The sequence below is a fragment of the Aureobasidium namibiae genome (genome assembly GCF_000721765.1).
Source record: "Aureobasidium namibiae CBS 147.97 unplaced genomic scaffold scaffold_31, whole genome shotgun sequence".
Lineage (NCBI taxonomy): Eukaryota > Fungi > Ascomycota > Dothideomycetes > Dothideales > Saccotheciaceae > Aureobasidium > Aureobasidium namibiae.
Genome location: NW_013581178.1, coordinates 47,994 through 60,164, shown reverse-complemented (window position 1 = coordinate 60,164; position 12,171 = coordinate 47,994). Strand labels below are relative to the sequence as shown.

Below are 12,171 nucleotides of genomic sequence, written 5' to 3'. Positions count from 1 at the left end.
TACGACCTCATTCCATTTTGGCGATTTTCTTTTTGCATCACCCAAAATACCCACCAGATATCGCGTGTAACAACAACACAGTCATTGTTCTGTTGAGTCTGACCTGGTGCTGCGAATTCTCTTTCTTGGACTCTTGTCTTTGCCGGAAATGTCGATCTTATATTCTGCAATCATCATTACTCGATGCTTCAGTCTGGTTGTCTCGTAAAGTCGAGGGCAAAAGGATTGGGGATGAGATTTCGCTGGGATTCTCGCTTGTCATTGGGAAAAACTGCTTTACGCTACTATTTCGCACACTCTCGTCTCATGTGCTGTGACGGAGACCACCACCCCTTAAGATCTCTTGAAAGACTGTATGGTCTTGAGAACAGAGCTGTAAGCAGGCTTCTTGTTGAAGTTCTCATCCCAAAGCAATGCAGCGCCCTCGGTAGGGAAAACACCAGGGATCCAAGAGTACTTGTCCGAAACACCCTGTTGTATCAAAAGTCAGCAATCATGTATCCAACAAAGCAGCGTCAAGCCTAGCAAGCGAAGACAGAAAGAAGTGAGAAGAGTAAGGAAAAACTTACCCAGATAGTAATACCGACACAACTCTTGACGTTGATGCAAGATTGCACAACTCTGGCATAAGCATCCGCCTGAGCCTTCAGCTTAGCGGGAGTAGCGGGAGTGGTAAATCTGACGTCCAATTCGGTGTATGCGACCTCAACGCCCAAATCAGTGTACAGCTTGAGTACATTGGTTAGAGTCTTGACATCAGGGGTGACACCGCCACCAGTGGATGCAGTGGCTTCAGAGCTCAAGTGTGCCTGCAGACCCACACCGTCAATCTGAACACCGTAGCTCTGAACAAGCTTGAGAATGCGCTGGGCACCCAGGGCCTTGGCACTGCCGTACTCGAGGTTGTAATCGTTGTAGTATAGCTTTGTCTTCGACCCAGCATACTTCTCGGCAAAGCGGAAAGCAATGGGGATGAAAGCTTCACCGATGGTGTTGTAGAACACAGACTTGCGATACGTGCCATCCTCCTCCAAAGCCTCGTTGACAACATCCCAATGGGTGCACTTGTTCTTGTAACGGCCAGCGACTTTCTTGATGTGGTTCTCCATGATGGAAATCAAGGTTTTGTTGTCAAAGCCGCCTTGGCTGACCCACGCGGGGAGCTGAGAGTGCCAGACCAGAGTGTGGCAGCGCATCTCTTTGTGGTAGCGGTCGGCAAAGTCGGCTACGGCGTCTGCGCCTGCAAAGGTAAAGTTGTTGCGTTGAGGCTCGGTAGACTCCCATTTCATGGCATTCTCCGGGGTGATGGAGTTGAAGTCGGCACGAGATTGAATGATGCCTTGTTCGACGGGGTCGTCGCGGATGGTCAGGGCTGTGCCGATGTATTGGCGACCCTTGGAAGTCCAGGCTTGAGCGAGTCCTTGGTCTCTGGAGGAGGATGAGGTGGTGTAGCTGAAGGTGAGTTAGAGTTGTGTATCTCAGTAGTAGATGCGAAGGAGAACATACTCAGTGGGAGTGGCAGCACTAAGGCCGACCAGAGCCAGAGCTGCGGTGATGCTGGGAAGATGCATGATGTTCGGGGTGTTTGGATGTCTGCTCGATGTCCTGTGAAGATCTGTCGATGGAGGTCTTCCAATATACGAAGGGCAGAAGGACCCTTATGTACTCGTCCGGGATAATCTCAAAGCACTATACACCCACATTCGCACTTACTTCCTCTTCAATCTAGATTATCCGTCTACTAGCCGCGATCAAGCTGCATACCACAAGCGACATCGCCCTTCAAAAAAGATCCATCGCGATATTCCAAGCCGGGTATGCAAGAAGCAAAGGCCAGGCCTCCGCAGTCGACCCTTCTCGCTACGAACACGCATAGTGTGGGGATACACAGTTTTCCCCCTGGGGTAAATTACTTGCCCCTCACTAGTTGGGCCCTAGTGGCAGTGCTCACGGGAGGAGTCGGTATCCGTGGCGTCCATCGATATGAGGTGGAAGATGAGTCTGGTGCATTGCCAAGGGGGGTAAAGTCGTGGATATATTCTTGCCCAGAGAATGCCCAGCAAAGCCAAGCCCGTACAGGCTATAGCAAGCAATGTCTTCCAGCGGTATACCGGGCGGAAGGCTCAAAGGACCCGCCCGGTGGGAAGCTTGATGTTGGGCTCGTGAAGATATCTTGAGGGGAGCTGTATAGGCTGGAAACTGAGTGGCCGAGGTTGTGCGAGCCGCAAAGACGTTGGCAATACTCCGTACCGAGGGTCGTTTGCTAAGGTGGACACACGACGAGTCTACTCCGTTTGAGCCCACATTCTCGCCATGAGCCGATTGCTGTTTGTCGTTCAAGTCATGATTGATTCGACGTAAAGCCTAACAAGAGAGAGTGTCCTGTGTGGTTGCTGTTAGAAGAGAGGAGTTCAGCGATTGCCTGTAGATGAGGATGAGACGTCGGGGAATGTCTTGGCAGAAAGAGGCAGTCGAAGAGACTCGAGGACGTCCTCTTCCTTCTGACAAGCTGCTTCTTTCAGCAACCGCCCATATAGCGATAGACGGCTCTGCGAAGAAGTCATGAGGCGCCTGTGACCAAAGCAGTCTGGCAATATCACGATCCTCCGAAAACGACTCGACCACCGAGAGCTACCCTCAGCTGAAGTACGACTCGATCGACATTGACTCGACGATCGACAACTCTGGTCATGCTCGCAGCGATATACACCATGTAGACGCTTGTAGTCAACGCGTCTGTTTCACGATCACGCCGGCTGGTTGCGTTAGGTTCCGCGATCACGTCTCAGCGAGTTCTGCAAAGCTGGAGCAAGAGCATGGACAAGCACACGTAGATTGGCTATGAGGCGCATGCCCGGGCACGCGGTGTACATGCGACAAGTTTTTGTACTTGTTGTTCGATGTGCCTGCAGTACAACTACGCTGCTACACTCAGCCTGTCGAGGGCGACGCCTAGTCGCCCACACCCTCGGATAGCGGGACCAAACCATATACAGCTACATGGAACCAGCAATGAGAGAACATGAGTGTGAATTGTACACGTCCAGGTCCTCAAGGCTTAGGTTTTCTTCGTAGCCCGGAAAACGCCATCCTTCTCAATAGCTTCGAACACGTCCCCAGTGTGTTGGAGAACTGACTCCTTGAAACCTTCAGGCCTTAGCTTCTGGTAGAATTTACCGACATCATTGATCTCGTCCGTGTACGTGACAGAGTACGCACCACCTCCTACGACACCATCAGTCGCTCTGACACATCCCTCCAACTTCTGCTCAGTTTCTCTGGCTGGGAACCTGTCGGTTGCGAGATATAGCACTCTCTGGCCAATCTCTTCGGCCGTGAGATACATGGGCAGGAATCTTGTGAAAGGCTTTGCACCCTTCCACGCAATCTTGAACCACAATGGGTAACTTGGATCATCGAAACCTTTGTGGACAACCAAGCCGGGGTAGATGTGAGAACAAGAGATCTTGCCAGGGTGTTTCACCACCAAATCCTCGAAGAACATGGTCTTCATGGCGACCGAATGTGTACGACAGTTGGCAAATGAGTAGTGCTGGTCAAGAGATAGGTCGTCTGGAAACAAGCTGCCTTGTGCCTCCATGCCGCCTGCATAGACAGAGATAATTTTCGCGCCGGCGGGTAGAGGCGAAGAAAGCAGGTTCGGAAGAAGGTTTCTGATGAATCGCATGCGTGAGTAATAGAGCAAGGACATTGATTTGTCGAGGCCTTCTTTCGTGTCTTTCGGATCGTCAACACATAGGCAAGACTTGGAAGAGGATAAGGGATACTCACCAATTCGTCCTCCGAATTCTACTCTGCCTTGGCTTTGGATCAAGATGTCTATGCCGGGTGCTTCTAGTCCTTGCAGACTCTCTTGGATTTTGGTGCATGTTTTGTCCACGTTTCTAAGAAGACTGATATCCTCTGCTTGTACGAAACGGAATTGAGTAGCAGAGCAGGTGAGTTCACACTCGTCTATGATATTCCGAGCGGCTTCTTCATTGCGACCGACAATGATGATCCTCAAACCAGGTCCCTCATGACCATGAGTTTTGCAGAGTTCTCGAACTGTGAATTCTCCGATTCCATTGGTCGCGCCCACAAAGACGGCGGTAAGTGGTTGTGCTTTGATCAAAGCGCTGTTAGCGGCGGTGATGATTGCGAGTTTGACCATTGTGGTGAAACTACGGATGTCAAGAAAGTGCTTTCAAGGAAAAGCTTGTCAAGAAGCTTAGAAATTAGATACAGATATAAGCATTGTGATCGGGCAAAGGATGCGCCGCTGTTGCATTCCTAATTTTGATGTGTTTCGCAGTTGCAAAGGGGTGAATCCTTCGAGGTCGCTGTCATATCTACTTCAGGCCTAGATGCGGATGGATATTCCTCCGACCCTTGTCTTATGGTACTGTATCTTGACCAAGCAGAAAGCTTATTTGGACTGCCTGGATACCCCAAAGCTGTTTGCTTCCGATAGTGCGTTTGGCGAGATAAGCACCCTCTCCATGCTGCTTCAGTGCATCGATCGTTTAGAGTGCAAGCATTATGTACGATAGCTTGTTTAAAGCACGTAGAGTTCCTTACGTCGCTCATCTAGTTTGCAGGACCTTGCCTTGACCCAATTAAGCTTGGTCCTCGACAAAGACTCGTACAGGGTCATCTAGGTCCAACGAGCCAGCGTTCACTTACCTAACTATTGATGTAGAGACGCGTAGGCTAGTCAGCGAGAACGCAATCATCACTCTCTACCACGTTCCCGGAAATGCTTGATCCGAGTAGGTTCTTTTCGGTGGCTCCGATCTCCATCTAAAGACCCGTCCTTAATCGTCTATCCTTCGCGTAGGTGCCTGTCCTTCGCGGAAGCGCTTTGCTTCTTGGGACTGCACATCCAGAAAACTAGAGGATGCAAGATCACTAGTGAGTACCCAGATCCAGTTTGCTGATCTAGTCAGCTGGACCGAGTGCTACGCCGTCCGATAGAGCTGCATTAAGCTAACTGTCGGACGCGACCTCCTCCTGTTCCTTCTTAAGGCTTATTTTATCCTCGTGACTTTAAGTTCCGCCGGGATATGACTTGAGCGGGGTCTCTGTACACGTCATATGTGGGGGACGACTGCACGGTATATATGTTGACGCATTTCCTCCCCGTATCAAAACCAGGCCAGCGGCCAGGTTGAACACACTTTCTCCTCTGGTGAATCGTCTCCCTGTGGCCATTCGTATTTTTCCGGAAGCATTTTCTCACGCGGCATACTGGATATCCTGTGCTACGTCTTGACGCATATTCACTACAACCATTTACTACAACTATCATGGCAGACGGATGGAGGTCTGGAACTCAGCAGGCTCTCGAAGACAACGAAACATCACCAACGGAAATGGATCAGAATCTGCCAGACCACGTAGCCAATCCAGACCGTCAGATCATCGACGTGAAGCTTGTAAATCGCCTCCAAGGTCGCCCGTTCATGGCTTGCTGCAGACGCTGGCAGGGTACCACTGGTCAGATGCTAGCAGAGATCGCTAGAGCACTTAGACTAGGAGTCTACGAACTTTACAGCCTTGAGGTCACGGCAGAGTACGTGTATGGCTTTGTGAAGATGGAGGGGTCAAGAGGGGAGATGAGGGCTGCGCATTTGAAGAACACTCCTACTTTTCCAGAGTGTATGTAAGGTTAGGCATTTGGGCTCGGCTTTGAACGCAAAGAGCGATACCACGCGGTTTAGCATGATCGTAAAGCGTCTGAAGACATTTTGACGTAATCCAAGGGAACTGAAAAGGCAGACGGTATGATTCTTTCGAGTGGGACTGTCTTGGCGACTTCCAAAGCTGATACCTTGCAACGTGCTTGTGTACAAATCCTTAAAACTCCTACGCAATGTTAGAATGAAGAAAATCTGCATTGACAGGAAGGAAGAGCATATGTTGAAGCATTATCTGCAAGTTTGTGGTCAGATTTAAACTTGTTGTGCGGTGTAGAAAAGGTGCTGAGATAGTGCCAAAATTACGGAGTCGGTCATTTATTGTCCTCTGCTTGTTTGTATACTTCAATTACAGATCACAGCGAACACGGAAAACAGCAGGATGTTGCCATGACTTTTTTTCGTGTCATCATGTCATATCATGATCCACTCATCGCTGTGAAAGACTCGGAATGCCACTCTCGAGCAAATAGATGATCAATGTCGCTTTGGCTATCGCGCAAATCAGGTTGGTACATTTGGCTTGGAGACTAGGTCGATGGCTGAGCAATACCACACAAGACTGGTGAATTCTCATGAACGTGACTACGCGTAGTGCGAACGTAAGCATCCTTCATCACTACCACATTTCAGAAGTTGCAGGTGGAAGAGGACAGACGCGACGGAGCCGAGCAAACACTTAGCATGTAGAAGCGATCAGCGCTCATTTGGGAGGGATAAGATTGCATCAAGCGCACTCTTGAGAATAAATATCTCCTGCAGCTTCCTGACGTGAACTCGAATGCCACCTAGAACATTGGTGACTCATCAATCGAGCTTGCTGACAAAAAGGTAATGCGTCTACTTGATGGTGATTGAAGAGGAACCAGTGCTCTCGTAGCCCTCGGTGGCCATAATCTGGTAGTTGAAAGCACCAAGGTTCTATAGAGGCTGTCAGCCGGAGGACTTGGATGTGGAGTATCGTGAACAACATACCAGGCCGTGAGACTTCCAGGCGTTGATGTGGTTTTGGAAAGTGATGGTACCGCTGGTACGCTTGCTTTGGCGAACAGAGAGGTACTGGTGGAAGGTGGCGGGTCCCTGGATCGAAGGTGCGTTGGTGCGGGTGGTCTCGTAGATGTCATAGACACCACCGTCGGAAGTGACCTTGTCGTCATGTCAGCGATGAATGCAGGGTTCCAGAGGTATGGTGTTGTGTCTTACAGTGCCCAAATGGGTTCCAGCGCTGCCGGGGTTGTAGGTGCCGTAGGTCTCGATGACATAGTACTCGACAAGAGGTCCGGTGGTCCAACCGTAGAGAGCAATTAGACTGTCACCACCAGCATTGATGGATCCAGAGTAGTTGATGGTGCTGCAAAAGATTGAGAAGGTGTGCTGGCTGCCATGCGTTAAATTCAGACTCACCGAGCGGCACCAGTCTGCCAACCGATACCCGCGACAACGTCGGTGTTGGCGCTGGTCCACTTGAGGTTGTATGTGCCGGTTCCGAGAGTCAAAGTGTCGGCACCATTCTCGACGTAATTGGAGAAGTAGTAGCCACCATAGTTACCGACTTGGTTGCCAGTGATGGTCTCGCTACGCTTCTTGATGTCGCTGACAGGTGCTGCCAGAGCGAGAGCGGCGCATGCAGAAGCGAGGAAGACGGACTTGAAGGAAGGCATGATGAAGAGAGTGTTGGTCGAGTGAGTGATTGAGTGTCGCTGAATTGATGTGGTTTTCGAGTAAGGAGCCAGACGATATCTATACCTCGAGAATGCCGATCACGACATTGCAACTTCGCTAGAAGGTCCCCACCACTAGTCGAGATCCTCCCTTACAGGCTTGTGAGATGGCTAAATTACAAAATCCACGGGTGTTTGTAGTTCCCGTTCAAGGGTCCCTGCCTCGTGTTGTCTCACGGGCCGGGCCAGATTAAGCGGGTGAAGCAGTCGGACCAGCAGTATGGCAGACATCAGGTACACGGTAGACTCAAGCCTTGACAGATGCAATCAAGCAGTGACAAGCTTTGCAAAAAGCTCTGTGCTTCCAAGGTAAGTTGGTAGGCTAAAGAAAGGAGGAGAATCACTTTATACGAGGTTCGCTTGGAACTGTCGATCACGCAAGAGCCACGGCTTCGAACCGGCTTGTGAGCTGTCACCTTGTGTGCAAGGCAGTCTCGACCCGTCAGCCAAGGTATATAGATATGCTCGTTCAACTCCTGCGACGATTGTGACAAAATTCTGTTTAATCTATTTGCAGATGCATCAATCATGCTGGTATCGAGTAGACGAATGAAAGTTGGGACATGCTCCCACGAGCCAACATTCCTGGTGGTGGCTGATGTGGGGTTCAGGGCATACAGTATAGGGCTTTATGTTTCAGCTACTCGGCCGTATACTGATCGCTGTACAGCCATACTTTGATCACACCATGCCTGTCACCGGATAAATTGACTACCCTCCAACATGGCCCCGTTTCGTCTCGACCACGATTGATGTGCTTGATTGATCAGCAGACCAGACCTTTCATTCCGAACCTCCTGCATCTGAACACACGAGCAACGTGCGAAGATATATAGGTGCTCGGGCCACAAGGGGAAACCTGGACTGTCAAAGCTTTTGACCGTCATGAGCACATTTGAATCAGATCGATGGAGCTCGGCGGGCTCCAACAATCATCTCGACCCCTCTTGCGAGTTCAAGCAGCGTCTGCTCATGATACTCGTAGCTGACGAGCTCCAACCCAATCGGCAGACCATCTGCTGTGAAACCTGCGGGAACTGTGATCGCGGGCAATCGAGCCTGACTGGCCAACAGGGTATTGACCGGAAAGTCCCAGCAAGTTGGGAAGCGACCATTGGTGGAATCTTCATGTTTTGGAGGAGGAATCTGCACATCTGGGAACGCCAAAGCATCAAGATCCATCGAGGCCATCAAGCAGTCGAGCTTTCTCTTGAACTCGTCTCGATCGAGAATTTTGCGAAGATAGTCGGGATCTTGGGTAGAATCCAGTGGCCCATGAGTGATCTGGGAGGTGAAACTGAGGAAATCCTCCGCGGGTTCCTCTGGCACAATGTCGGCCACATCTTGCGGAAGGTGAGGCTTTGTGGCAAGGAAGCTGTTAATGTCGGCTCTCGAACGCTGCAGATACGTCGGGGTGAAGGTCATATAATGCTCAAGCCTGTCAAGGTGAACGTCTACAAAGGTTGTGCCTATCTGTGCTAGAGTTGAGAAGGCTTCGTTAATGACTTTGTTTACAGCTTGACAATGAGGATCCGAGTCTGGTCCGAAGAGTTGTCTCAAAACCCCAATCCTTGCTTTACGTATAGTTGCTGGTCCTTGCTCCAGAGTAGACGTATAGCTGCCTCCGCGCGGCAGACCCAATCTCCTTGCCATGGCTGCGACACCAGTAAAGCTATCCTGAGCGTCAAAACCGACCATACAATCGAAGAAGAGGGCGCAGTCTTGAACAGTACGAGCAACTGGTCCAGGTGTGTCTTGCACTTTGACGAGTGGGCAGAAGCCAGATCTGCTTACAAGGCCGGGGGTGGGTCGAAGTCCTACAAGATTGGTAAAGCTGGCAGGGCATCGGATGCTACCACCTGTATCCTCAGCTACTGCAAGAAGAGCGAAATTGGCTGCGACTGCAGCAGCAGAGCCACACGAGGAACCACCAACGTCATGGTCTAGCTTGTAAGGATTCTTGGTTGGCACCCAATCGCTCGCCGATGAGTGGCTGAACCAGGTACTTGCCCACTCGGACATGGTCGTCTTTCCAAGAACGATTGCCCCTTCGGTCTTCAGCTTGTGAACTAGAAACGCATCTTCGGTTGGCACATTGCCCTTACAAGCTCCAGATCCATACATTGTCTCCAGCCCTGCGGTGTCGGCCTGGTCCTTGATAAGTATGGGAATGCCATGGAGACGACCTTGGAAAGTTCTCGTCATGGAGTAATGTCTATCGAGCTGTCTAGCTTCAGCCAGCGCGGTCTGTGAAATGGCCAATGTTGAGTTAATTTTGGGACCAGATTTGTCGAAGCGCTGAATTCGAGCCAGGTAGGCGGCGGTAAGATCCTCGGCGGTATATCTACCAGCACGATAAGCTTCGTGAGCTTTAGCGATGGTTAGCTCTTTGACATCTTCAATTTCGCCCATGTCTTGTCATCAATTTATGCCAAAAATGAATATTCTGGAGGGTCGTGAAGAATTCGAAGGTCGACGGGTCTGGATGCTGTGGGGCTGCTGAAGATATGCTGTTGATGTGACCAGTCTCAGCTTAACAGTCACGGCTGCTGCTGGAGAGGGGACTGACCATCTCTTATCTCGGCGAGACTGCCCCTATCCCCGAATTACTCGCAGAAGACGATGCAATGATAAGGATTGCCGTATCTTTGGCGTCCAAGATTGGAGACGAGGGACTACCCCACCACGTGCCCCACCAGAGCCCCGTGTCCGACCTCCGCAAGGTCGCCTTATCTATGGCGAACATCGTGATATCTTTATCAGAACACCATTTAGCTCCAGCAGTAAGACTGGCTCATGGACATGCTGAAGCCAGCATCCGCTGTGGCTTGTATGGTCTCCGATCATTTGTCGCGGAAGCAGCAAAGTTCGATCTCTTATCTACTCTGGAATATGAAGGCTACTGCAAGCGACCATGAGATAGGGACCATATGATATATGAGTATGGTCTCGGGCGACTCACACGTCAAAGTCGGAGCGATCATTCGAATGCTGCCTCACCATCATGGAGCCACTGCGTCTCCGCTTTTTCTCGAAGATCAACCACATCAAGGCGTCGTCGAAGGCAAAGTTACATCGCGAAGGATGGGCGCTTCCGAAGCAGACCACTTCTTTCGCACCCGAGGGCACCTGGACTAACGTTGATCTCGACGTGACACCGCTCGAGCGACGTATCTGGACGCCCTTGTCCTTCCTTGGCTACTGGGTTAGCGACGTGGTAAGCGGACTGCCATAATCACACCTACTGGCAGCTGACCCAGTGTTCCCAGCTAAGTGCTCAATCATGGCAGATCGGAGCTTCCATACTTGCGATCGGTTTGACCTATCGTGAGGCGATCTATTGCATCATAATTGGTTCATCTGTCATGGCAGGTGCTATCGCTCTCAATGGAGCACCTGGCGCCTATCTGAGAGTCCCGTTCCCTGTCTGGAGTCGATCCGCTTTTGGATACCACGGTGCGAAGCTCCCAGTCATATGTCGTATGATTACAGCGCTGTTTTGGCATTCTATCCAGACATACACTGGATCTTTAGCAATGACTGTCATGCTTACTGCGGTCTGGCCAAGCTTCGCTCATATGCCCAATCATCTGCCAGAAAATGCAGGCATCACAAGCTCTGGTTTGCTGAGTCACCTGCTGTTCTGGTCACTCCAACTACCCTTCTTACTGATCAGACCTCATAAGCTGAAGTGGTTTTTTGTTGTCAAAGCATTCATCACCATTACCGCTGCTGTCGGGACGACTATCGCAGTCTGTGTGATGGCGGGTGGGTCTGGGACCATTTGGGATCAACTGCCGCAGGTCCAGGGGTCAACTCGTGTCTGGCTTATCATTGCCACACTGACAGCCCAGACTGGAAGCTGGTCAGTCAAAAGTAGTACTTGCGCTAGTGTGTGTTCTGACGTTTCGCAGGTCGACAGTCGGAACCAACATTTCGGACTTTACTCGATACGCAAAGAAGCCTCGTAGCATCTACTATCAGGCTTTGCTTTTTCCAACTATATGCTTTGGCATAGCTATGCTTGGCGTCATCAGTGCATCTGCATCGAAACCGTTGTACGGCGAGTACGTCTGGGATCCTCTGACCCTTGCATCGAAGTGGACCTCCCCAGCTGGAAGACTCGGTGCATTCTACTGTGGACTTGCCTGGTGCATCGCACAAATCGGTGTCAATGTCTCGGCGAATGTCATCTCGGTCTCGAACGACTTGACTAGCTTGTTTCCAAGATATATCAATCTGCGCAGAGCTGCTTTGCTGACCACAGTTGTCGGTGGTTGGGGAATGGTGCCTTGGAAAATCATCACTGGTGCTGCGAGCTTGATTGACTTCATGGCCAGTCTGGGTATCTTCTTGGCCCCGATCATTGGTATCTCCATTGCAGACTATTGGGTGGTAAAGAGGCGTCGCATCGAGATTGCCGCATTGTATCGCCCTGGAGGGAGATATCGCTATCATGCAGGTATCAACTGGAGAGCCATGTTGGCAATGTTGTGCAGTGTTGGACCGACCATGCCTAGATTGGTGAAGAACATATCGCCATCCTTGGACATCGGCGGTGCACAATACATCAACGACCTGGTTTGGTACTATGGCTTTGTGGTCTCTTTCTCAGTCTACATCGTGGTCTCTCTGATATGGCCGGCGGAGGACACTTTGGTTGCCAAGTATCTGCTATCTGAAGATGCGGAGCTGGAGGTTCAGGTGGTTGAGGAGTTCCCTGTCAAGATGGAGAAGGACTAGATCGAACA

General features: G+C 50.7%; 6 protein-coding genes across 6 annotated transcripts; 2 read left to right on the top strand and 4 right to left on the bottom strand.

The window, feature by feature from the left end:
* Window positions 1-333: 333 nt before the first annotated feature.
* On the bottom strand, window positions 334-1,571 carry M436DRAFT_86530 (endo-1,4-beta-xylanase; the record flags this gene model as incomplete). Its single annotated transcript, XM_013567038.1, has 3 exons — window positions 334-471; window positions 570-1,452; window positions 1,507-1,571. 3 exons carry the CDS (start codon window positions 1,569-1,571, stop codon window positions 334-336), a joined length of 1,086 nt encoding a protein of 361 aa, XP_013422492.1.
* Window positions 1,572-3,058: 1,487 nt separating this feature from the next.
* On the bottom strand, window positions 3,059-4,174 carry M436DRAFT_58705 (uncharacterized protein; the record flags this gene model as incomplete). The annotated part of the gene is made up of 2 exons (XM_013566993.1): window positions 3,059-3,738; window positions 3,793-4,174. The coding sequence occupies 2 exons, from the start codon at window positions 4,172-4,174 to the stop codon at window positions 3,059-3,061; spliced, it is 1,062 nt and encodes a 353-aa protein (XP_013422447.1).
* A 1,135-nt stretch (window positions 4,175-5,309) lies between these two features.
* Window positions 5,310-5,882, top strand: M436DRAFT_68270 (uncharacterized protein; the record flags this gene model as incomplete). The annotated part of the gene is made up of 2 exons (XM_013567029.1): window positions 5,310-5,661; window positions 5,782-5,882. The coding sequence occupies 2 exons, from the start codon at window positions 5,310-5,312 to the stop codon at window positions 5,880-5,882; spliced, it is 453 nt and encodes a 150-aa protein (XP_013422483.1).
* A 657-nt stretch (window positions 5,883-6,539) lies between these two features.
* M436DRAFT_86527 (endoxylanase fam 11) lies at window positions 6,540-7,360 on the bottom strand (the record flags this gene model as incomplete). The annotated part of the gene is made up of 4 exons (XM_013567036.1): window positions 6,540-6,620; window positions 6,675-6,845; window positions 6,903-7,050; window positions 7,104-7,360. The coding sequence occupies 4 exons, from the start codon at window positions 7,358-7,360 to the stop codon at window positions 6,540-6,542; spliced, it is 657 nt and encodes a 218-aa protein (XP_013422490.1).
* Window positions 7,361-8,320: 960 nt separating this feature from the next.
* M436DRAFT_58839 (putative amidase family protein) lies at window positions 8,321-9,832 on the bottom strand (the record flags this gene model as incomplete). Its single annotated transcript, XM_013567020.1, has 1 exon — window positions 8,321-9,832. One exon carries the CDS (start codon window positions 9,830-9,832, stop codon window positions 8,321-8,323), a length of 1,512 nt encoding a protein of 503 aa, XP_013422474.1.
* A 592-nt stretch (window positions 9,833-10,424) lies between these two features.
* Window positions 10,425-12,163, top strand: M436DRAFT_86525 (putative uracil permease; the record flags this gene model as incomplete). Its single annotated transcript, XM_013567034.1, has 3 exons — window positions 10,425-10,637; window positions 10,690-11,285; window positions 11,335-12,163. 3 exons carry the CDS (start codon window positions 10,425-10,427, stop codon window positions 12,161-12,163), a joined length of 1,638 nt encoding a protein of 545 aa, XP_013422488.1.
* Between the last annotated feature and the right edge of the window lie 8 nt (window positions 12,164-12,171).